The sequence below is a fragment of the Bombina bombina genome, chromosome 2, assembly GCF_027579735.1.
Source record: "Bombina bombina isolate aBomBom1 chromosome 2, aBomBom1.pri, whole genome shotgun sequence".
In the NCBI taxonomy this organism is placed as follows: domain Eukaryota; kingdom Metazoa; phylum Chordata; class Amphibia; order Anura; family Bombinatoridae; genus Bombina; species Bombina bombina.
Window position 1 is genome coordinate 206400916 of NC_069500.1, and position 27020 is coordinate 206427935.

The following is a 27020-nucleotide window of genomic DNA, read 5'->3' on the forward strand; positions in this document are numbered from 1 at the left end:
CTATAGAGGCCTCAAACGAAAAAGAGCAAAGAGGATCACACCTGCAGTCATGAGACGCAGCAGTCATGAGACCTAAAACTTCCATGCACATAATCACTGAAGGAAATAGAGACTGAAGGTTTAGACAAACTAAAATTAACTTAATTCATCCCTAAAACCCTAAATCTTATCTGGAAACCTAAAAAGGTTACCCTTGTCTAAGGAATCAAGAAACTCTATTGTAAATTGATCCTCCAACCATGTCTTGAAGAAACCACACTTGTTGTTTCAAGTGAGATTCGGCTAAATGAAAAAATTAAAGCTAGTACCAAAATATCATCCAAATAAGGAAATACTGCAATACCATGCTCTCTGATTACAGATAGAAGGGCACCAAGAATCTTTGAAGATAATCTGAGCTGTCGCTAGCGCAAAAGGACGAGCAACAAATTGGTAATGCTTATCTAGAAAAGAGAATCTCAGAAAACAATAGTGGTCTGAATGAATTGGAATGTGAAAATAGGTGTCCTGTAAGTCTATTGTGGACACAAAGTGACCTTGCTGAACAGAAAGGCAGAATAGCCCCTATAGTCACCATCATTACAAAACGATTAAAAAAAATTCAGATCCAGAATTGGTCTGAACAAATTCTCTCTTTGGGACAATGAAAAGATTAGAATAGAAACCCAAACTCAGTTCCTGCAGAGGAACTGGAACCATCACCCCTGAAAACTCTAAATCTGAAACATATTTCTGAAAAACCTGAGCTTTCACAGGGTTTGTTGTAACATGGGAAAGAATCTTCCCATGGAAGGTTTTTATTCTAAAACCTATTCGATAACCCAGAGAAAAAAAAATATTCTGAATCCACTGATTTTGAACAGAAACTGTCCAGATGTGTTGGAAAAAAAAAACAAAAAAAAAAAAAAAACACAACACACCAGTTGAACTGGCTGAAATTAGTTTAATTATAAGGCTTGGATTTATTCAAATTTGGAGAAAATCTCAAATTAGAGCCAGAGGCCTTAGGGGAATAAAAAATCAATTGGGAGCTTAAAAATTACCCTTAGATTTCATATCTTAGGGGCAGAAAAGACTCCCTTTCCCCCAGTAAGAGGAGATGATAAACTACAATAGAAAACCTAAAAATGTACTATGCTAAAATAAGATAGTAATCTAAATTTAAACACCATATCAGAGATTTAAGGGGACACTGAACCCAAATTTTTTCCTTTTGTGATTCAGATAGTGCATGCAATTTTAAGCAAGTTTCTAATTGACTCCTATGATCAAATTGTCTTCATTCTCTTGGTATCTTTATTTGAAATGCAAGAATGTAAGTTTAGATGCCGGCCCATTTTTGGTGAACAAACTGGGTTATTCTTGCTGATTGGTGGATAAATTCACCCACCAATAAACAAGTGCTTTCCATGGTTCTGAACAAAAAAAAAAAATAGCTTAGATGCCTTCTTTTTCAAATAAAGAAAGCAAGAGAAGAAAAATAGATGTAAATTAGAAAGTTGCTTAAAATTGCATGCTCTATCTTTAACGACCGAGGACGTGCAGGGTACGTCCTCAAAAAAAAGAGTCAGTTAACGACCAAGGACGTACCCTGCACGTCCTCAGTCTGGAAAGCAGCTGGAAGCGATCCTGCTTGCTTCCAGCTGCTTTCCGGTTATTGCAGTGATGCCTCGATATTGAGGCATCCTGCAATAACCTTTTTAAACCATCTGGTGCAGAGAGAGCCACTCTGTGGCCCTCTCTGCACCGGACATCGGTGGCTTTCTTCGTTGGTGGGCGGGAGCTGGTGTGGGAGGCAGCCATCAATGGCCCTGGTGATGTGGAGGGGGCAGGGATGGCCCGGGGATGCACACTGACGCGCGTGTGTGCACAGGGAGGGGGTGGGAACCGCTATACTACAGAAAAATGTTTAATAAAAGTGGGACAAAAAGAGGGAATAAACGTTAAAAAATAAATAAAAAAATCAGTCAAGGGGTGGGGGTTGGTCTGCCAGTACCCAAGATGGCCCCCAATAAGGCAGAGGGGGAGGGTTAGAGAGCTGTTTTGGGGGGATCCTACACAGCAGCATATGTAAATATGCTAAAAAAATAAAAAAACCTTTTTATTTTAGTACTGGCAGACTTTCTGCCATTACTTAAGATGGCGGGGACAATGGAGCTGTTTGGGAGGGATCAGGGGGTGGGATGTGTCAGGTGGGAGACTGATCTCTACACTTAAGCTGGGCATAATACACGTGTGGTGCGCAGTGGCATTTAGCAGCCTACTAATTACCAAAAAGCAAAGCCAAAGCCATATATGTCTGCTATTTATGAACAAAGGGGATCCCAGAGAAGCATTTACAACCATTTATGCTATAATTGCATAAGTTGTTTGTAAATAATTTCAGTGAGAAACCTAAAGTTTGTGAAAAAGTGAAAAAACATTTTTATTTCATCGCATTTGGCGGTGAAATGGTGGCATGAAATATACCAAAATGGGCCTAGATCAATACTTTGGGATGTCTTCCAAAAAAAAAAAAATATATACATGTCAATGGATATTCAGGGATTCCTGAAAGAGATTAGTGTTCCAATGTAACTAGCGCCAATTTTGAAAAAAAGTGGTTTGGAAATAGCAAAGTGCTACTTGTATTTATGGACCTATAACTTGCAAAAAAAAGCAAAGAACATGTAAACATTGAGTATTTCTAAACTAATGACAAAATTTAGAAACTATTTAGCATTTTTTTTTTGGTGGTTGTAGATGTGCAACAGATTTTGGGGGTCAAAGTTAGAAAAAACAGAATTTATGCTTACCTGATAAATTACTTTCTCCAACGGTGTGTCCGGTCCACGGCGTCATCCTTACTTGTGGGATATTCTCTTCCCCAACAGGAAATGGCAAAGAGCCCAGCAAAGCTGGTCACATGATCCCTCCTAGGCTCCGCCTTCCCCAGTCATTCGACCGACGTAAAGGAGGAATATGCATAGGAGAAATCATATGATACCGTGGTGACTGTAGTTAGAGAAAATAATTCATCAGACCTGATTAAAAACCAGGGCGGGCCGTGGACCGGACACACCGTTGGAGAAAGTAATTTATCAGGTAAGCATAAATTCTGTTTTCTCCAACATAGGTGTGTCCGGTCCACGGCGTCATCCTTACTTGTGGGAACCAATACCAAAGCTTTAGGACACGGATGATGGGAGGGAGCAAATCAGGTCACCTAGATGGAAGGCACCACGGCTTGCAAAACCTTTCTCCCAAAAATAGCCTCCGAAGAAGCAAAAGTATCAAATTTGTAAAATTTGGTAAAAGTGTGCAGTGAAGACCAAGTCGCTGCCTTACATATCTGATCAACAGAAGCCTCGTTCTTGAAGGCCCATGTGGAAGCCACAGCCCTAGTGGAGTGAGCTGTGATTCTTTCAGGAGGCTGCCGTCCGGCAGTCTCATAAGCCAATCGGATGATGCTTTTAAGCCAAAAAGAGAGAGAGGTAGAAGTTGCTTTTTGACCTCTCCTTTTACCAGAATAAACAACAAACAAGGAAGATGTTTGTCTGAAATCCTTCGTAGCCTCTAAATTTTAGAGCACGAACTACATCCAAATTGTGCAACAAACGTTCCTTCTTTGAAACTGGATTCGGACACAAAGAAGGCACAACTATCTCCTGGTTAATATTTTTGTTAGAAACAACTTTCGGAAGAAAACCAGGTTTAGTACGCAAAACCACCTTATCTGCATGGAACACCAGATAAGGAGGAGAACACTGCAGAGCAGATAACTCTGAAACTCTTCTGGCAGAAGAAATTGCAACCAAAAACAAAACTTTCCAAGATAATAACTTAATATCTACGGAATGTAAGGGTTCAAACGGAACCCCTTGAAGAACTGAAAGAACTAAATTGAGACTCCAAGGAGGAGTCAAAGGTTTGTAAACAGGCTTGATTCTAACCAGAGCCTGAACAAAAGCTTGAACATCTGGCACAGCCGCCAGCTTTTTGTGAAGTAAAACAGATAAAGCAGAAATCTGTCCCTTCAAAGAACTTGCAGATAATCCTTTCTCCAAACCCTCTTGTAGAAAGGATAGAATCTTAGGAATCTTAATCTTGTTCCATGGGAATCCTTTAGATTCGCACCAACAGATATATTTTTTTCCATATTTTATGGTAAATTTTTCTAGTTACAGGCTTTCTAGCCTGAATAAGAGTATCAATGACAGAATCTGAGAACCCACGCTTTGATAAAATCAAGCGTTCAATCTCCAAGCAGTCAGTTGGAGTGAGGCCAGATTCGGATGTTCGAACGGACCTTGAACAAGAAGGTCCTGTCTCAAAGGTAGCTTCCATGGTGGAGCCGATGACATATTCACCAGGTCTGCATACCAAGTTCTGCGTGGCCACGCAGGAGCTATCAAGATCACCGAAACCCTCTCCTGATTGATCCTGGCTACCAGCCTGGGAATGAGAGGAAACGGTGGGAATACATAAGCTAGGTTGAAGGTCCAGGGCGCTACTAGTGCATCCACTAGAGTCGCCTTGGGATCCCTGGATCTGGACCCGTAGCAAGGAACCTTGAAGTTCTGACGAGACGCCATCAGATCCATGTCTGGAATGCCCCATAATTGAGTTATTTGGGCAAAGATTTCCGGATGGAGTTCCCACTCCCCCGGATGATATGTCTGACGACTCAGAAAATCCGCTTCCCAATTTTCCACTCCTGGGATGTGGATTGCAGACAAGTGGCAGGAGTGAATCTCCGCCCATCGAATTATTTTGGTCACTTCTTCCATCGCCAGGGAACTCCTTGTTCCCCCCTGATGGTTGATATATGCAACCGTCGTCATGTTGTCTGATTGAAACCTTATGAATTTGGCCTTTGCTAGTTGAGGCCAAGCCTTGAGAGCATTGAATATCGCTCTTAGTTCCAGAATGTTTATCGGGAGAAGAGATTCTTCCCGAGACCATAGACCCTGAGCTTTCAGGGGTTCCCAGACCGCGCCCCAGCCCACCAGACTGGCGTCGGTCGTGACAATGACCCACTCTGGTCTGCGGAAGCTCATCCCTTGTGACAGGTTGTCCAGGGTCAGCCACCAACGGAGTGAATCTCTGGTCCTCTGATCTACTTGGATCGTCGGAGACAAGTCTGTATAATCCCCATTCCACTGTCTGAGCATGCACAGTTGTAATGGTCTTAGATGAATTCGCGCAAAAGGAACTATGTCCATTGCCGCAACCATCAAACCTATTACTTCCATGCACTGCGCAATGGAAGGAAGAAGAACAGAATGAAGTACTTGACAAGAGCTTAGAAGTTTTGATTTTCTGGCCACTGTCAGAAAAATCTTCATTTCTAAGGAGTCTAATATTGTTCCCAAGAAGGGAACTCTTGTTGACGGGGATAGAGAACTTTTTTCTACGTTCACTTTCCACCCGTGAGATCTGAGAAAGGCTAGGACAATGTCCGTATGAGCCTTTGCCTGTGGCAGAGACGACGCTTGAATCAGTATGTCGTCCAAGTAAGGTACTACTGCAATGCCCCTTGGTCTTAGCACCGCTAGAAGGGACCCTAGTACCTTTGTGAAAATCCTTGGAGCAGTGGCTAATCCGAATGGAAGTGCCACGAACTGGTAATGTTTGTCCAGAAAGGCGAACCTTAGGAACCGATGATGTTCCTTGTGGATAGGAATATGTAGATACGCATCCTTTAAATCCACCGTGGTCATGAATTGACCTTCCTGGATGGTAGGAAGAATTGTCCGAATGGTTTCCATTTTGAACGATGGAACCCTGAGAAATTTGTTTAGGATCTTGAGATCTAAGATTGGTCTGAATGTTCCCTCTTTTTTGGGAACTATGAACAGATTGGAGTAGAATCCCATCCCTTGTTCTCCTAACGGAACAGGATGAATCACTCCCATTTGTAACAGGTCTTCTACACAATGTAAGAATGCCTGTCTTTTTATGTGGTCTGAAGACAATTGAGACCTGTGGAACCTTCCCCTTGGGGGTAGCTCCTTGAATTCCAGAAGATAACCTTGGGATACTATTTCTAGTGCCCAAGGATCCAGAACATCTCTTGCCCAAGCCTGAGCGAAGAGAGAAAGTCTGCCCCCCACCAGATCCGGTCCCGGATCGGGGGCCAACATCTCATGCTGTCTTGGTAGCAGTGGCAGGTTTCTTGGCCTGCTTACCTTTGTTCCAGCCTTGCATTGGCCTCCAGGCTGGCTTGGTTTGAGAAGTATTACCCTCTTGCTTAGAGGATGTAGAATTTGAGGCTGGTCCGTTTCTACGAAAGGGACGAAAATTTGGTTTATTTTTAGCCTTAAAAGACCTATCCTGAGGAAGGGCGTGGCCCTTTCCCCCAGTGATATCTGAAATAATCTCTTTCAAATCAGGGCCAAACAGCGTTTTCCCCTTGAAAGGTATGTTAAGCAATTTGTTCTTGGAGGACGCATCCGCTGACCAAGACTTTAGCCAAAGCGCTCTGCGCGCCACAATAGCAAAACCTGAATTTTTCGCCGCTAATCTAGCTAATTGCAAAGTGGCGTCCAAAGTAAAAGAGTTAGCCAATTTAAGAGCTTGAACTCTGTCCATAACCTCCTCATAAGAAGATTCTTTATTGAGCGACTTTTCTAGTTCATCGAACCAGAAACACGCTGCTGTAGTGACAGGAACAATGCATGAAATTGGTTGTAGAAGGTAACCTTGCTGAACAAACATCTTTTTAAGCAAACCCTCTAATTTTTTATCCATAGGATCTTTGAAAGCACAACTATCTTCTATAGGGATAGTAGTGCGTTTGTTTAGAGTAGAAACCGCCCCCTCGACCTTGGGGACTGTCTGCGATAAGTCCTTTCTGGGGTCGACCATAGGAAACAATTTCTTAAATATAGGGGGAGGGACAAAAGGTATGCCGGGCCTTTCCCATTCTTTATTTACAATGTCCGCCACCCGTTTGGGTATAGGAAAAGCTTCGGGGGGCACCGGGACCTCTAGGAACTTGTCCATCTTACATAATTTCTCTGGAATGACCAAATTGTCACAATCATCCAGAGTAGATAACACCTCCTTAAGCAGAGCGCGGAGATGTTCCAATTTAAATTTGAATGTAATAACATCAGGTTCAGCTTGATGAGAAATTTTTCCTGAATCTGAAATTTCTCCCTCAGACAAAACCTCCCTGGCCCCTTCAGACTGGTGTAAGGGCATGTCAGAACCATTATCATCAGCGTCCTCATGCTCTTCAGTATCTAAAACAGAGCAGTCGCGCTTACGCTGATAAGTGGGCATTTTGGCTAAAATGTTTTTAATAGAATTATCCATTATAGCCGTTAATTGTTGCATAGTAAGAAGTATTGGCGCACTAGATGTACTAGGGGCCTCCTGTGTGGGCAAGACTGGCGTAGACACAGGAGGGGATGATGCAGTACCATGCTTACTCCCCTCACTTGAGGAATCATCTTGGGCATCATTTTCCCTAAATTGTTTGTCACATACATCACATCTATTTAAATGAGAAGGAACCTTGGCTTCCCCACATACAGAACATAGTCTGATAGTTCAGACATGTTAAGCAGGCATAAACTTGATAACAAAGCACAAAAAACGTTTTAAAATAAAACCGTTACTGTCACTTTAAATTTTAAACTGAACACACTTTATTACTGAATATGAAAAAAAGTATGAAGGAATTGTTCAAAATTCACCAAAATTTCACCACAGTGTCTTAAAGCCTTAAATGTATTGCACACCAAATTTGAAAGCTTTAACTCTTAAAATAACGGAACCGGAGCCGTTTTTACATTTAACCCCTATACAGTCCCTGGTATCTGCTTTGCTGAGACCCAACCAAGCCCAGAGGGGAATACGATACCAAATGACGCCTTCAGTAAACTTTTTCTGTGTATCTGAGCTCCTCACACATGCATCTGCATGCCTTGCTTCCCAAAAACAACTGCGCATTAGTGGCGCGAAAATGAGGCTCTGCCTATGATTAGAAAAGGCCCCCAGTGAAAAAGGTGTCCAATACAGTGCCTGCCGTTTTTTTAACATAATTCCCAAGATTAAAATAACTCCTCAAAGCTATAATCTATTAAAAATGCTTATAAAGTAATCGTTTTAGCCCAGAAAAATGTCTACCAGTCTTTAAAGCCCTTGTGAAGCCCTTTGTTCTTATAAAGAAAATGGCTTACCGGATCCCATAGGGAAAATTACAGCTTCCAGCATTACCAAGTCTTGTTAGAAATGTGTCATACTTCAAGCAGCAAAGTCTGCACACTGTTTCCCCCAACTGAAGTTAATTCATCTCAACAGTCCTGTGTGAAAACAGCCATCGATTTTAGTAACGGTTGCTAAAATCATTTTCCTCTTACAAACAGAAATCTTCATCTCTTTTCTGTTTCAGAGTAAATAGTACATACCAGCACTATTTTAAAATAACAAACTCTTGATAGAAGAATAAAAACTACATTTAAACACCAAAAAACTCTGAGCCATCTCCGTGGAGATGTTGCCTGTGCAACGGCAAAGAGAATGACTGGGGAAGGCGGAGCCTAGGAGGGATCATGTGACCAGCTTTGCTGGGCTCTTTGCCATTTCCTGTTGGGGAAGAGAATATCCCACAAGTAAGGATGACGCCGTGGACCGGACACACCTATGTTGGAGAAAGTGTGTTTTTTTCCATTCTTTCCTCATATTTTATAAAAAAAACTTTTTTTATATATAAATATAAACAGGAATTACCCCTTAGGAATAGAGGCAGTACCCTCTAAAGTAACAGAATCCTCCATCGCTAGAGCAATAACCGGAGAACTATAAAAATAAAACAAACTTATTTTATTTTAAAAAGCGGCACCTTATACCACAATGGCTGGGGCAACCACCACCTCCTATGACCTAGACAGTACAGAGATTTATGGCACCTCTCTGATAAACACCCGGTCAGGAAAGAGGTAATGAATCACATGGTGCACAATGCAGGACCGTCCTTGCTAAGAGAGAAAGTGCTCCAAGCTTGTAAGCTGCACAACTCTCAAAGTGAAACCTGTATATTCCATAACAGCCTATAAGCCCAAAACATCTCACACATAAAAGCAGCATAAAATCAAACATAAGATTATGCCTCACTGTTCAATAATTCCCCTTTAGGAGATATTAACCCTTGATTCTAAACAGATAAAAGGAGTCCCACTGTGACCCTGTCTTCTTGGGTTAACATACATATATAAAAAATGAAAAGATCTTACCAGAATCTATGCAGTGCAACAGTAGCACGGCCCTTTAAGTGTGACAGATGATAGCGTTGCTTCTGACATTGACTTGAGAGAAAGCAGGCAGCGAAACTAGTCAACACCGATTGCTTATGAAGCTGTTAATATGAGTCGGGATGGTTTCGCAGAAAGACTCACGCTGCATCTCTGGACCCTAACATTCCTCAATGCTCTCGCTGAAAGGCTGACAGGACTACTTAAAACTCCAGTCCCATCTCGAAGAGTACTACCCTCCATAGGAGACTACTCCAAAATCTTCTAACACTTCTCTGCCAACCTCCTGTGACGAAAGGCAAAGAATGACTGGGGTTATGAGGAAGTGGGAGAGGTATTTAAGCCTTTGGCTGGGGTGTCTTTGCCTCCGCCTGGTGGCCAGGTTCAGTATTTCCCACAAGTAAGGAATGCAGCTGTGGACTCTTCCCATATTAAAAAGGAAAATGCTTATGCTAAAATACAAAAAAAAACAAAAAACGATCATAGCCCTCTAAACAAATGAGAGCAGAGAGCAAAAGAGGGAGAGACTTAATATAACAAATTTTTGGCGCCAATAATGACACAAACAAAGATGACGCAAATGCAGAGAAAAAAAAAAAGTTTGGCGCCAAAGTTAACATGAAATGACACGACTTGCGTAATAACAAACGCAACCTCTGCGCCAAAAATATTCGCGCCAAGAACGAAGCAATAAAATAGAAGTATTTTGCACCATCGCGAGCCTAATTTGCCCGCAAAAATTTGAAAAAACAAGTCAAAAGTTACAACAAGATGGAACCCCAGGTAAGAAAAAAAAAAAAGACTAAATTTCTCCCAAAAACATAATTTCCTAGCTGAAACTGTTAGACTGCAAAAGGAAATAAAGATAGACCTGACTCATGGAAAATATATGCAATATATATTAAAACTTTAAAATATAAAGTGCCAAACATAGCTGAGTGTGTCTTAAAAAATAATATATACTTACCGGAAGACCCCCTTCCACATATAGCAGACAGCCAAACCAGTACTGAAACATATCAGCAGAGGTAATGGTAGAAGAGTATATTGTCGATCTGTAAAGGGAGGCAGCAGATGAATCTCCACAACAAATTTACAGAGAGCCTTAGAATAGATTTCCCATAGGTGAAAACATGGCATTAAGCAATACTCCCTTCACATCCCTCAGACAAACACTGTACTTTGAGAGGAATCGGGCTTCAAAATGCTTAGAAGCACCTTTCACAGAAGAAAATCAAGCTTCACCACCTCCAACAAAGGCAAAGTTTGTAAAACTAAAAGGTATGAGTGAGGTGGGAGGCGTATTTATAGGCATTTTGGAGGTTTGGGAAACTTTGCCCCCTCCTGGTAGGAATGTATATCCCATACGTCACTAGCTCATGGACTCTTGCCACTTACATGAAAGAAAAAGAGTATAATAAAAGGCAGATAAAAGAAAGGAAGTGCTAGGCTGGGCCATACATAACAGTATAATGAGTTGAAGTAAAGAGCTTCCATTACATTTTCCAAATAAAGTAAAAAATTATGAGAAATTTGACGAAGGACTTTCCAGGCAAGACTGAAATGTAACAAGATAGTGGGTAAAGTAGTACTAATGGTAAGTACCTATAGGTGCCAAATATTTTTGTACTCAACAAGCACCTGTTAGGGGGACAATATAGCACTAAGGAGACTCATAAATAAATGAGTTATAAAGTCTAACAAAAAAAAAAAAAAAAAAAAAGTGCGTTACCCCATCAATTATATAGGAAATTTTTTTACTGAATTATACAGGAACAATTTTTTAACCATTCATACTTTATCTTTATTGCTATAACTATTCAATCATACAAGTTTATAAACACTTAAACTCTCTAGATATTAATATTTAGCATAGGTGTGTAAATAATAATTCTGAGAATCATGTATATAGATGTGAAACATTGTAATTGGTTTGTAAAATATCAAGCAGTCAGATACAAACGATATCTTTTGTAGCCGGCTATTAATAAATTCAGAAATAACACTATAACAAGAGGACCTGTTAATATGTGGGATGTCAGATTATGAGATTAAAGCCATCTAGCTAATACTCAATCTGTAATTCTAAAGTCCTTGCTTGTACAGTTACCTTTAGCACAGCTGTTCAGTGTAATAGATTGTCTGCTTAAGCCCCTTCTATAGCGGGGGCTAGATTAACGTTTAACCTCCAACCATGCTTCAGTTAGCATAAGAGGTTAGTAGATGGTGGTCAGTGAGAGGAAGTTAGTATACTGGGTCAATTAAATGGAGATGAAACCCAAACATTTACTTTCATGAATTAGATATTACAATTTACTTCTATAATCACATTTTCTTTGTCTTCTTGTTATCCTTTGTTGAAAAGCAGGTAGATAGGCTCATGAGTGTGCGTGTGTCTGCAGAACTATATGGCAGCAGTTTTGCAACAATGAAATACATTAGCAAGATCACTAGATGGAAACACTATTTCCTGTCATGTGGTGCCTCAGGCATGTGCACGCTACCTATCTAGGTATCTCTTCAACAAAGAATAAACATGTGAACGAAGCATATGTGATAATAGAAGTAAATTAGAAACTTTTTATAAAATTGTATTCTTTATCATTTTTGATTCATGTCCCTTTAAGTTGCCTTCAGAGTGGGTTGGAGAGGTGTTCTACTGAGAGAAGCCAAGATAAGAGACGTTTAGAGGATGCAGGCATATTAAGATTCTCAAAGGGTATAGAGAAGTACCCTAAGATGAGGAAAATGACATTATGAGAGCGTAAATTTGGGAGCCAGGCTTCAAAAATTGTGATGCAGGACCAGGATGAGAGATAACAGAGAGCTACATGGGAGAAGAGGCAGATAGCATGAGCTTGAAAAGATAAAGAAAGGGATTGAGGTTAAGGGAAGCAGTGACAGATGATTGCCTACTCCACCCTCTTGTCTGTCTCCTTGCCTGGGTATATGACTGAAGTGCATGGCACCTGCAGACAGCTAGGCTGCAGTTGTTGTGTTAGAGGAAGAGACACACATTTTTTTGAAGTGATCATGATTTTAATAAATCATAAATAGAGGAGAGCTAAATGAACTAAGCAAATTAGAAAGTTGTTTAAAAGATCATGCTTTATCAGACTTGTGAAAGTTAACTGTTCCTTTAAATTCAAACCTTGTTCTCTGCAATTGTGCATGGGGTCATAACACCACACATTACAAAAATGAAAGCATTTGTTAAAAGCACTTTAGAACAAAAGGCAGCATTTCAGTTGTCATGGTGATCCAGTGCCTGGAATTTGAGTTTTAATTTAGGGTTTCCAGATTGTTAATCCTTTTTATCTACCACTAATCCAGGATACAACCATTACAATTCTTTCTACAAAACATATTTTAAAATCATGTAAGAGATCAAGGTAAAAAAGCCTTGCAGAGATTATTAACAAAACGAGGATCATGGCAGCTAACATTCCCTATACGAATAATAAGCTTTATATGGCAATAGCGTTTCTGTATTAGTAGCCTAAACAATTTTGTGCATAATGTATCTCTAATAATTGTAACAAGAAAATACAAAGCAATCCAAAAGACAATTAATTACCTTTTACTGTAGTTGTCATGGTCAGCCGTTGAAAATGTTTAAATTCATTCCTGAAATAAGATTAGATTAAAAAAAAATAAGTGGGTTTGATGGTATAACAGTAAAATCACTACAAACCTGTGAACCTTGCAAATACTGGGTACCTAGAAAGAGAGGTTCTGGGTACTGACATGCAGCCCTAATTCCTTGTGGTGGCAGCAGGGGAAAGATGGTTACAGCAAGGTGTAGGCTCACCAACCCTTTCTGGCAAGCTTAAAGGGACAGTCAACATCAAAAATGTTATTGTTTAAAAAGATAGACAATCCCTTTATTTACCTTACCCCAGTTTTGCATAACCAACACTGTTATAGAAATATTATTTCTCTAGTTAAGTGTATCCAGTCCACAGATCATCCATTACTTATGGGATATTCTCCTTCCCAACAGGAAGTTGCAAGAGGATCACCCACAGCAGAGCTGCTATATAGCTCCTCCCCTAACTGCCATATCCAGTCATTCTCTTGCAAGCCTCAACCAAGATGGATGTCGTAAGAGGAGTGTGGTGTTTTATACTTAGTTTATTTCTTCAATCATAAGTTTGTTATTTTTAAATGGTACCGGAGTGTGCTGTTTATCTCAGTATTTAGAAGAAGAATCTGCCTGCATTTTCTATGATCTTAGCAGAAGTAACTAAGATCCATGGCTGTTCTCACATATTCTGAGGAGTGAGGTAACTTCAGAGAGGGAATGGCGTGCAGGTTTTCCTGCAATAAAGGTATGTGCAGTTAATATTTTTCTAGGGATGGAATTTGCTAGAAAATGCTGCTTATACCGGATTAATGTAAGTAAAGCCTTAAATGCAGTGATAGCTACTGGTATCAGGCTTATTAATAGAGATGCATACTCATATAAAAATGTAATATAAAACGTTTGCTGGCATGTTAATCGTTTTTATATATGTTTGGTGACAAAACTTATTGGGGCCTAGTTTTTTCCACATGGCTGGTTTGATTTCTGCCTAGAGACAGTTTCCTGAAGCTTTCCACTGTTGTAATATGAGTGGGAAGGGCCTATTTTAGTGCTTTTCTGTGCAGCTAAAAATACTGACAGAGACATTCAGCTTCCCTCTGCATGATACAGGACATCTCTGAAGGGCTCAAAAGGCTTCAAAGTCGTGTTTGAGGAGGGTAACAATCACAGTAGACTGTGGCAGTTGTTGTGACTGTTTAAAAAACGTTTTTGTCATTTATTATTCTGTTTTTGTTATTAAGGGGTTAATCATCCATTTGCAAGTGGGTGCAATGCTCTGCTGACTTGTTACATACACTGTAAAAATTTTGTTAGTGTAACTGCCTTTTTTCACTGTTATTTCAAATTTTGTCAACATTTGTTTCTCTTAAAAGCACAGTAACGTTTTTTTTATATTGCTTGTTAACTTGCTTTAAAGTGTTTTCCAAACTTGCTAGTCTCATTGCTAGTCTGTACAAACATGTCTGAAACAGAGGATACTTGTTCATTATGTTTGAAAGCCATGGTGGAGCCCCCTAGGAGAATGTGTACTAAATGTAGTGATTTCACCTTAAACAGTAAAGATCAGTCTTTATCTATAAAAGAATTGTCACCAGAGGGGTCTGTCGAGGGGGAAGTTATGCCGACTAACTCTCCCCACATGTCGGACCCTTCGCCTCCCGCTCAAGGGACGCACGCTAATATGGCGCCAAGTACATCAGGGACGCCCATAGCGATTACTTTGCAGGACATGGCTGCAATCATGAATAATACCCTGTCAGAGGTATTATCCAGATTGCCTGAATTGAGAGGCAAGCGCGATAGCTCTGGGGTTAGATGAGATACAGAGCGCGTAGATGCTGTAAGAGCCATGTCTGATACTGCGTCACAATATGCAGAACCTGAGGACGGAGAGCTTCAGTCTGTGGGTGACGTCTCTGATTCGGGGAAACCCGATTCAGAGATTTCTAATTTTAAATTTAAGCTTGAGAACCTCCGTGTATTGCTTGGCAGGTATTAGCTGCTCTGAATGACTGTGACACAATTGCAGTGCCAGAGAAATTGTGTAGGCTGGATAAATACTATGCAGTGCCAGTGAGTTCTGATGTTTTTCCAATCCCTAAAAGGCTTACAGAAATTATTAGTAAGGAGTGGGATAGGCCCGGTGTGCCCTTTTCCCCACCTCCTATATTTAGAAAAATGTTTCCAATAGATGCCACTACACGGGACTTATGGCAGACTGTCCCTAAGGTGGAGGGAGCAGTTTCTACTTTAGCAAAGCGTACCACTATCCCGGTTTAGGACAGTTGTGCTTTTTCAGATCCAATGGATAAAAAAATTAGAGGGTTACCTTAAGAAAATGTTTATTCAACAAGGTTTTATTTTACAGCCCCTTGCATGCATTGCGCCTGTCACTGCTGCGGCGGCATTCTGGTTTGAGGCCCTGGAAGAGGCCATCCGTACAGCTCCATTGACTGAAATTATTGACAAGCTTAGAACACTTAAGCTAGCTAACTCATTTGTTTCTGATGCCATTGTTCATTTGACTAAACTAACGGCTAAGAATTCCGGATTCGCCATCCAGGCGCGTAGGGCGATATGGCTCAAATCCTGGTCAGCTGATGTGACTTCAAAGTCTAAATTACTCAACATTCCTTTCAAGGGGCAGACCTTATTCGGGCCTGGTTTGAAAGAAATTATTGCTGACATTACTGGAGATAAGGGTCATACCCTTCCTCAGGACAGGGCCAAATCAATTCCAAGGCAGGTGCAGCATCAACTTCCTCCGCTTCAAAGCAAGAGGGAACTTTTGCTCAATCTAAGCAGGCCTGGAAACCTAACCAGTCCTGGAACAAAGGCAAGCAGGCCAGAAAGCCTGCTGCTGCCTCTAAGACAGCATGAAGGAACGGCCCCCTATCCGGCGACGGATCTAGTAGGGGGCAGACTTTTTCTCTTCGCCCAGGCGTGGGCAAGAGATGTTCAGGATCCCTGGGCGTTGGAGATCATATCTCAGGGATATCTTCTGGACTTCAAAGCTTCCCCTCCACAAGGGAGACTTCATCTTTCAAGGTTATCTGCAAATCAGATAAAGAAAGAGGCATTCCTACGCTGTGTGCAAGACCTCCTAGTAATGGGAGTGATCCATCCAGTTCCGCGGACGGAACAAGGACAGGGTTTTTATTCAAATCTGTTTGTGGTTCCTAAAAAAGAGGGAACCTTCAGACCAATTTTGGATCTAAAGATCTTAAACAAATTTCTCAGGGTTCCATCTTTCAAAATGGAAACTATTCGGACCATTCTACCCATGATCCAAGAGGGTCAGTACATGACCACAGTGGACTTAAAGGGATACTGTACCCAAAAAATTTATTTTTTGATTCAGATAGAGCATGCCATTTTAAGCAACTTTCTAATTTACTCCTATTATCAATTTTTCTTCGTTCCCTTGCTATCTTTATATGAAAAAGAAGGCATCTAAGCTTTTTTCTAGGTTCAGAACTCTGGACAGCAGTTTTTGATTGGTGGATGCATTTATCCACCAATCAGCAAGGACAACCTAGGTTGTTCACCTAAAATGGGCCGGCATCTAAACTTACATTCTTGCATTTCAAATAAAGATACCAAGAGAATAAAGAGCATTTGAAAATAGGAGTAAATTAGAAAGTTGCTTAAAATTGCATGCTCTATCTGAATCACAAAAGAAAAAAACTGGGTACAGTGTCCCTTTAATGGATGCCTACCTTCACATACCGATTCACAAAGATCATCATCGGCTCCTAAGGTTTGCCTTTCTAGACAGGCATTACCAATTTGTAGCTCTTCCCTTCGGGTTGGCTACAGCCCCGAGAATCTTTTCGAAGGTTCTGGGCTCACTTCTGGCGGTTCTAAGACCGCGAGGCATAGCGGTGGCTCCGTATATAGACGACATCCTGATACAGGCGTCAAGCTTTCAAATTGCCAAGTCTCATACAGAGATAGTTCTGGCATTTCTGAGATCACATGGGTGGAAAGTGAACGAGGAAAAGAGTTCTCTATCCCCACTCACAAGAGTCTCCTTCTTAGGGACTCTTATAGATTCTGTAGAGATGAAAGTTTACCTGACGGAGTCCAGGTTATCAAAGCTTCTAAATGCTTGCCGTATTCTTCATTCCATTCCGCGCCCTTCAGTGGCTCAGTGTATGGAGGTGATCGGCTTAATGGTAGCGGCAATGGACATAGTGCCATTTGCGTGCCTACATCTCAGACCGCTGCAATTATGCATGCTAAGTCAGTGGAATGGGGATTACACAGATTTGTCCCCTCTGCTAAATCTGGATCAAGAGACCAGAGATTCTCTTCTCTGGTGGTTGTCTCGGGTCCACCTGTCTGAGGGTATGACCTTTTGCAGGCCAGATTGGACAATTGTAACAACAGATGCCAGCCTTCTAGGTTGGGGTGCAGTCTGGAACTCCCTGAAGGCACAGGGATCGTGGACTCAGCAGGAGAAACTCCTTCCGATAAATATTCTGGAGTTAAGAGCAATATTCAATGCTCTTCTGGCTTGGCCTCAGTTAGCAACACTGAGGTTCATCAGATTTCAGTCGGACAATATCACGACTGTGGCTTACATCAACCATCAAGGGGGAAACCAGGAGTTCCCTAGCGATGTTAGAAGTCTCAAAAATAATTCGCTGGGCAGAGACTCTTGCCACCTGTCAGCAATCCATATCCCAGGCGTGGAGAACTGGGAGGCGGATTTTCTAAGTCGTCAGACTTTCCATCCGGGGGAGTGGGAACTCCATCCGGAGGTGTTTGCTCAGTTGATTCATCGTTGGGGCAAACCAGAGTTGGATCTCATGGCGTCTCGCCAGAACGCCAAGCTTCCTTGTTACGGATCCAGGTCCAGGGACCCAGAAGCGACGCTGATAGATGCTCTAGCAGCGCCTTGGTTCTTCAACCTGGCTTAGGTGTTTCCACCGTTTCCTCTGCTCCCTCGACTGATTGCCAAAATCAAACAGGAGAGAGCATCGGTGATTCTAATAGCGCATGCGTGGCCACGCAGGACCTGGTATGCAGACCTAGTGGACATGTCATCCTTTCCACCATGGACTCTGCCTCTAAGACAGGACCTTCTAATACAAGGTCCTTTCAATCATCCAAATCTAATTTCTCTGAGACTGACTGCATGGAGATTGAACGCTTGATTCTATCAAGGCGTGGCTTCTCCGAGTCAGTCATTGATACCTTAATACAGGCACGAAAGCCTGTTACCAGGAAAATCTATCACAAGATATGGCGTACATATCTTTACTGGTGTGAATCCAAGAATTAATCATGGAGTAAGGTTAGGATTCCTAGGATATTGTCCTTTCTCCAAGAGGGTTTGGACAAAGGATTATCAGCTAGTTCCTTAAAGGGACAGATTTCTGCTCTGTCTATTCTTTTGCACAAGCATCTGGCAGAGGTTCCAGAGGTCCAGGCATTTTGTCAGGCTTTGGTTAGAATTAAGCCTGTGTTTAAACCTGTTGCTTCCCCATGGAGCTTAAACTTGGTTGTTAAAGTTCTTCAAGGATTTCCGTTTGAACCCCTTCATTCCATTGATATTAAGCTTTTATCTTGGAAAGTTCTGTTTTTGATGGCTATTTCCTCGGCTCAAAGAGTCTCTGAGCTATCTGCCTTACAATGTGATTCTCCTTATCTGATTTTTCATGCAGATAAGGTAGTTCTGCGTACCAAACCTGGGTTTTTACCTAAGGTGGTTTCTAACAAGAATATCAATCAAGAGATTGTTGTTCCATCATTGTGTCCTAATCCTTCTTCAAAGAAGGAACGTCTTTTACATAATCTGGACGTAGTCCGTGCCTTGAAGTTTTGCTTACAAGCTACTAAAGATTTTCGCCAAACATCTTCCGTTTGTCGTTTATTCTGGACAGAGGAGAGGTCAAAAAGCTTCGGCAACCTCTCTTTCCTTTTGGCTTCGGAGTATTATACGCCTAGCCTATTAGACTGCTGGACAGCAGCCTCCTGAAAGAATTACAGCTCATTCTACTAGAGCTGTGGCTTCCACCTGGGCCTTTAAAAATAAGGCCTTTGTTGAACAGATTTGCAAGGCCGCGACTTGGTCTTCGCTTCACACGTTTTCAAAATTTTACAAATTTGATACTTTTGCTTCTTCGGAGGCTGTTTTTGGGAGAAAGGTTCTTCAGGCAGCGGTTCCTTCCGCTTAATCCCTGCCTTGTCCCTCCCATCATCCGTGTACTTTAGCTTTGGTATTGGTATCCCATAAGTAATGGATGATCCGTGGACTGGATACACTTAACAAGAGAAAACATAATTTATTCTTACCTGATAAATGTATTTCTCTTGTAGTGTATCCAGTCCACGGCCCGCCCTGTCATTTTAAGGCAGGTCTAAAATTTAATTAAACTACAGTCACCACTGCACCCTATGGTTTCTCCTTTCTCTGTTTGTTTCGGTCGAATGACTGGATATGGCAGTTAGGGGAGGAGCTATATAGCAGCTCTGCTGTGGGTGATCCTCTTGCAACTTCCTGTTGGGAAGGAGAATATCCCATAAGTAATGGATGATCCATGGACTGGATACACTACAAGAGAAATAAATTTATCAGGTAAGCATAAATTATGTTTTTTACCTCTGAGATCACCTTGCATCTAAGCTTCTGCTGACTGCCTCCTTAACTCAGATCTTTTGACAGACTTGCAGTTTAGGGAATTAGTGCTGACTCTTAAATAACTTCACGTGCATGAGCACAATGTTATCTATATGAAACACATGAACTAACGCCATCTAGCTGTGAAAAACTGTCAAATGCAGAAGCAGCCTTCAAGGGCTTAGAAATTAGCATATGAGCCTACCTAGGTTTAGCTTTCAACAACAAGAGAACAAAGCAAATTTGATGATAAAGAAAAATTAGAAAGTTGTTTAAAATTACATTATCACTTAACAAGCAATTGAGGAATTGAATCACTATCAAGAGCGTTAACGTTCATTGCAGTACTTATTAGAAATATTCAAACAAAGATAAAAAATAAATGCTTGTGAGGAACGGGTCTTTGGGTAGCACCTTAAATGGTAGCAAAACCAGCTTCTGGAGGATAATGACACTAAGCAATCATATTGAGGAGCAGGTAACAGATGCCTCATAGCTGAAAGTGATTGATTTGAGTGAAGCTTGTGCAAAAGCCTGGGACTGAAGATGTACCGCCTATCGCCCTAACATACATAAGTATAAGGGCTTAGAAATCAGCATGAGTCTAACTAGGCTTAGCCTTAAACAAAGAATACCAAAAGAACAAAGCAAATGTGATAATAAAAGTAAATTGAAAAGTTGGTTAAACTTTCATGATTCAGACAGTGCATACAATTTTAATTTTACTGTCCTGTTAATGTTTTCCACATCTGTTATATGGTAAGGCACCTAGAGACTTTACTGCAAGCAATATACTGGTTTATTCCTACAGACTATTTATCAAGAGAAATCTTTACAAACGACCTCTATTGTGAGGACTCTTAGGGCTTAAAGAGATACAAAACCCAATTTTTTTTCCTTTCATGATTCAGACAGAGCATGTAATTTTACGCAACATTCTAATTTACTCCTATTATCATTTCCCCCCCGTTCTCTTGCTATCTTTATTTGAAAAAGAAGGCATCTAAGCTAAGGAGCCAGCCAATTTTTGGTTCAGGACCATGGACAGCACTTGTTTATTGGTGCTGTCCAATCAGCAAGTATAACCCAGGTTGTGAACCAAAAATGGGCTGGCTTCTAAACTAACATTCTTGCTTTTGAAATAAAGATAGCAAGAGAACAAAGAAAATTTGATAACAGGAGTAAATTAGAAAGTTGTGTAAAATTGCATGCTCTATCTGAATCATGAAAGAAAAATAATTGGGTTCAGTGTCTCTGACTCCTTAATGACCACAGCACTTTTCCATTTTTTGTCCGTTTGGGACCAAGGCTATTTTTAAAGTGTTTGTGTTTAGCTGTAATTTAACACTGTGTGATGCGGGAATCCAGGCGTGGACCCGTTGCTCAGTGTGCCTAGAGGGATATGGCTGCACCTCACTGACGAGGCCCACAATAGGCCAAAACATACGTCTGGGGTTTTGCTGTTTCTCTCGTTCAGAGAGGGATTGTCTGGTATTTCGGGGCTGGACTGTACTGTGAAGTCAGGATCAGACAGATATGCTTCAGGAAAGTTCTTCTCTGTGAAAGGCACAAAAGAGGCTGCTTCTTTGGTGGTAACTAGCCATAGAACAAGCTATTATGCTATTGTTCGTTCTCAGGTTGAGCACTTCTCTCTTTTTTATTTAACCTCAAGTATTGATCTAGGCCCATTTTGGTATATTTCATGCCATCATTTCACCGCCATATGCGATCAAATAAAAAAAAAATTATTTTTTTTTTCATAATTTTAGGTTTCTCACTGAAATTATTTACAAACAGCTAGTGCAATTATGGCACGCATGGTTGTAAATGCCTCTCTGGGATCCCATTTGTTCAGAAATAGCAGACAAGTATGGCTTTGCTTTTTGGTAATTAGAAGGCCGCTAAATGCCACTGTGCACCACACGTGTATTATGCCCAGCAGTGAAGGGGTTAATTAGGGAGCATGTAGGGAGCTTCTAGGGTTAATTTTAGCTTTAGTGTAGTAGACAACCCCAAGTAATGATCTAGGCCCATTTTGGTATATTTCATGCCACCATTTCTCTGCCATATGCGATCAAATAAAAAAAAAAAAAAAAAATTAGGTTTCTCACTGAAATTGTTTACAAACAGCTAGTGCAATTATGGCACAAATGGTTGTAAATGCTTCTCTGGGATCCCCTTTGTTCAGAAATAGCAGACATATATAACTTTAGCATTGCTTTTTGGTAATTACAAGGCCGCTAAATGCCGCTGTGCATCACATGTGTATTATGTCTAGCAGTGAAAGGGGTTAATTAGGTAGCTTGTAGGGAGCTTGCAGGGTTAATTTTAGCTTTAGTGTAGAGATCAGCCTCCCACCTGACACATCACATCCCTTGATCCCTCCCAAACAGCTCCCTTTTCTCCCCCACAATTGTCCCCGCCATCTTAAGTACTGGCAGAGTCTGCCAGTACTAAAATAAGGCATTTTGAGTTTTTTGTTATAGCATATTTACATATGCTGCTGTGTAGGATCCCCCCTTAGCCACCAACCTCCCTGATCTCCCCCCCCCCCCACAAAACAGCTCTCTAACCCTCCCCCTCTGCCTTATTGGGGGCCATCTTTGGTGCTGGCAGCTGTCTGCCAGTACCCAGTTTGCAGGAAAAAAAAAAAAAGTTATTTTATTATTGTCCCCCCACCCACCGTTTTTTTTCTGTAGTGTAGCTCCCCCACCCCAGACCAGCCCAACACCCCCTGATTTTTTTTTTTTAAACTTTCCCCCCCTTTTTCACTTAAAATTTTCTGTAGTGTAGCGGTTCCCATCCTATCCCTCCCCTGGCACACGCCCGGCCCCCCGTGCGCGCCCCTGGCTACCCCCGTCCACGATCCCACATCACTGGGCCCATCGATGGCCGCCACCCGCCTCCCACCATCGATGTCCGGTGCAGAGAGGGCCACAGAGTGGCTCTCTCTGCATTGGATGGCCAAGGACTGTTATTGCAGGGTGCCTTAATATCGAGGCATCACTGTAATAACCGGAAAGCGGCTGGAAGCGATCAGGATCGCTTCCACCGCTTTCCCAGACCGACGACGTGCAGGGTACGTCCTCGGTCGTTAACTGTATTTTTTTTGTTGAGGACGTAACTTGCACGTTGTTGGTCATTAAGAGGTTAATGATCCAAATCTCACCAGTGCAGTGATTTGGCCACTCTCCAATCTTTGGAGGTTAAACAGATCACCGAGCCACCCTCTGTCTTCCCCTGTCCTCCAGGCCTTAAGACTAGATCTAGATTTTATCCTGTGCAGTCAAAGGGAAAAGCCCTGGATAGCTTCCATAAACGTTTTGGAAGATTTTAAATGATTCTGTAACAGCTAATTATAAAATTATTCAGATGAGACAAAGGAATGTATCATTATGGCGATTAAATTTCTTTTGGAGCACAACTATTTTTTTTGTTTATTGGCTGGTTTGAATATAGATACCTCTTTGGACATGTGTCAGGGTTTTCTCCCTGTTTTGTTTGCCATGTGCTGCTGGCAGCCATTTTACTCACCTCTCTTGCTGACTCTGGTGCATACTGTGTGACGCTGCTCATTTCCTGCACTTCCTTTTATGGCCAGGCTGGTGTACATCATCCGTGTGAGATAGGATGCAGTCTCAGAATTGTGATGTCATCACTTATTTAAAGGGCCTCTGTTCAGTATGCTTTGCCCTTGTCTCAGATCTGTTTGTGAGAGCTCCTTGTCAGGGTGCCAGGAATCAGACTGAGACAAGAAGTGCAAAAATAATCACACCCACAAGTCAAATAACAAGCCAGGAGTCAAAACCAGAGCTGGTAGTCAGACAAGCCGAGGTCAGGAGCCAAAGCGAATAGACAGACGAGCCAAAATCAGGAACAAGGAGAACAGCAGAGTCAGGAACAAGCCAGGGATCAGGAAGGACGTCAGGCAGCCAGGTAATACACAGGAACTCTCACAAACAGGCCTGAGACAACGCAAAGCATACTGAATAGAGGCCCTTTATATAATAAGTGATGACATCACAATTCTGAGACTGCATCTAGTCTCACACGGATGATGCACACCAGTCTGGCCATAAAAGGAAGTGCAGTAAATAAGCAGCATCCCCCACAATGCACCATAGTCAGGAAGAGAGGTGAGTAAAATGGCTGCCAGCAGCACATGGCAAACAAAACAGGGAAAAAACCCTGACACTCCTGTGTATTACCTGGCAGTCTGACATCCCTCCTGGTTCCTGGCTTGTTCCTGACTCTGCTGTTCTCCTTGTTCCTGATTCCGGCTCGTCTGTCTACTCGCTTTGGCTCCTGACTCGGCTCGTCTGACTACTAGCTCTGGTTTTTGATTCCTGGCTTGTTATTTGACTTGTGGACATTTTATTATTTTTTGCTATTAATAAAATGTGTGATTATTTTTGCACGTCTCATCTCAGTCTGATTCCTGGCACCCTGACATTACGCAAGGGCCATGATGGTGCTAAAAATCCACCTTTACCTGCCATAATTTCCAGGATGCATGAACAGGATCACCGCTTGGATCAATTTGAACTAGCCCTGCAAACCTTGCTGACTCGCACTGCACATTTGGACCACAGTGTCCCACAAGTTATGGCTGCTCCTGTTTCCGCTGCTGCACCTAGTCCTACCAGGAGCATGTCCGGTTCTGCACCTCTACCTCAGCGATATGGAGGCGATCCTAATCAATGCAGAGGGTTTATGAACCAGGTGGACATTTACTTTGAGATGTTACCTCAGGCGTTTCCCTCTGACAGAGCTAAGGTGGGATTTCTCATCTAGTTACTTGACGAGGTGCGTGCCGGTACGTTGCCTCCTCACCGGTCTTACGATTGTGCCATAGACCTGCAACCTGGAGCCATTCCTGCTCGGGCTAGATTTACCCTCTGTCTGTTGCGGAGAATTGTGCTATGGAGGAGTATGTTGCCGATGCTGTGTCGCGGGGGGGGGGGGGGGGGGGGGGAAATCATCTGCAAATCCTGCTCTCCTGCAGGGGCTGGCTTCTTCTTTGTGAAGAAAAAGGGAGGCGAGTTAAGACCATGTATCGATTATAGGGGTCTTAATCGTCTTACCATTAAGAATGCTTACCCTATTCCGCTCATTACGGAACTCTTTGACCTCCTCAAGGGAGCTACGGTCTTTACTAAACTTGATTTGAGAGCGTACAATCTCGTTAGGATCAAGGAGGGCCATGAATGGAAAACCGCATTTAACACCAGGAGCGGGCATTATGAGTATCTTGTAATGCCCTTTGGCCTATGTAATGCGCCTGCTGTTTTCCAGGAATTAAATATGTCCTACGAGATATGTTGCAACAGTGTGTTGTGGTGTATTTGGACGACATCCTTATACACTCACCCACACTTGATGGTCTTCGTTGTGATGTTGCTGCGTATGTTGCCTCCTGCTCAGTTTGTGCACAGAATAAGACTCCTCGACGTCTTCCTGTGGGTCTTCTTCAACCTATTGCTAATGGGGAGCGTCCTTGGACACATCTTTCCATGGACTTCATTGTCGAACTCCCTGTTTCCAATGGCAATACTGTTATCCTTATGGTGGTTGACCATTTTTCTAAAATGTCCCATTGCATTCCTTTGAAGAAGTTTCCTACCGCTCAGGAGCTTGCTTCAATTTTTACCCGGGAGGTCTTCCGTTTACATGGGTTACCCAAGGAGATAGTGTCGGACCGGGGTAGCCAGTTTGTCTCCAGATTTTGGCGTTCCTTTTGTGCTCAAATGGGGATCCAGCTCTCCTTCTCCTCAGCATATCACCCTCAATCCAATGGGGCTGCGGAACAGTCTAATCAAGCTCTGGAACAGTTCCTCCGTTGCTATGTCTCAGATCACCATAATAATTGGTCTGAACTGTTACCTTGGGCAGAGTTTGCTCTTAATAGTGCTATTAATGCTTCCTCCAAGTTATCCCCGTTAATGGCGAATTATGGGTTTCAACCATCCTTGTTGCCCGATTCATTCATGTCTCAAGGTATTTCGGCTTTGGAGGAGCATCTCCGGCAACTCCGTACCACGTGGGTGCAGATTCAGGATTGCCTTCATCATTCTATGCAGCGCCAAAAGTTCCAGGCTGATCGTAGGCGTCTGCCCGCGCCTTCCTACCAGGTTGGTGAGAGTTTGGCTGTCTTCCCGCAACTTGAATCTTCGTGTGCCTTCCAATAAACTGGCTACCCGTTATGTTGGTCCTTTTCGAATACTCCAACGGGTCAATCCTGTGGCCTACGCTCTTGACCTGCCTCCTGCAATGCGCCTATACCAATATTTTTCATGTCTCCCTCTTGAAACCATTGGTTTGTAATTGGTTTACCACTGTGTTGCCTCGTCCCCGTCCTATCTTTGTTGACAACCATGAGGAGTATGCGGTCAGCAGCATTATTGACTCTCGTATGTCCAGGAGCCGCGTACAGTATTTGATTCACTGGAGGGGCTACGGTCCGGAGGAGCGTTCATGGGATCCCTCCTCTGATGTTAATGCTCCCGTCCTCCTCCGTGCCTTCCATGCCCGTTTCCCCAATAAGCCTTTTGTCCTCCCGCGGGGGGAGGGGTCGTTGAGGGGAGGGTACTATCAGGAATTTATCATTATGGCAATTAAATTTCTTTTGGAGCACAACTATTTTTATGTTTATTGGCTGGTTTGAATATAGATACCTCTTTGGACATGTGTCAGGGTTTTTGTCCCTGTTTTGTTTGCCATGTGCTGCTGGCAGCCATTTTACTCACCTCTCTTGCTGACTCTGGTGCATACTGTGTGATGCTGCTCATTTCCTGCACTTCCTTTTATGGCCAGGCTGGTGTACATCATCTGTGTGAGACAGAATGCAGTCTCAGAATTGTGATGTCATCACTTATTATTTAAAGGGCCTCTGTTCAGTATGCTTTGCCCTTGTGTTGTCTCAGACCTGTTTGTGAAAGCTCCTGTGTATTACCTGGCTGTCTGACATCCCTCCTGGTTCGCGATTCCTGGCTTGTTCCTGACTCTGCTGTTCTCCTTGTTCCTGATTCCGGCTCGTCTGTCTACTCGCTTTGGCTCCTGACTCGGCTCGCCTGACTACCAGCCCTGGTTTTTTATTCCTGGCTTGTTATTTGACTTGTGGACATTTTATTATTTTTTGCTATTAATAAAGGTGTGATTATTTTTGCACTTCTCATCTGAGTCTGATTCCTGGCACCCTTACAACATGATAATGGTTTCTCGGACGGTATTTTGTGTTACAAGAGATTCATTGATGATCTCATTTTTATTACTTCATTCACATCATCAGAGGCGGATTCCTTTGTAGAATTTCTCAATTCATGTATTCCTGAAATTCAGTTTACCTTTGAATGGTAAAGGAAGAAAGTAGATTTTTGGGATGTGGAGCCGACTATGGACTTTAAGTCTGGGAGAATTGAAACTCAAGGAGTATCGTAAACCCATAGCGGGCAATTCATGATTGCACTCATCAAGCTCACATCCATAACATGTATTTTTGTCACGGATCCCAACGTTCTATGCAGCCAGGCGTGGTCGCTCCATTGGGGGCAAGCGAGGGACTTGA

General features: G+C 42.3%; 1 protein-coding gene across 1 annotated transcript in view; it reads right to left on the reverse strand.

Moving 5' to 3' along the window:
• Positions 1-27020, reverse strand: part of DHFR (dihydrofolate reductase) — a 217883-nt gene that overhangs the window by 183264 nt on the left and 7599 nt on the right. Inside the window, exon 2 of the mRNA XM_053701458.1 lies at positions 12820-12869. Within this exon, the coding sequence (XP_053557433.1) occupies positions 12820-12869 (50 nt within the window). The remainder of the gene's footprint in view (positions 1-12819; positions 12870-27020) is intronic.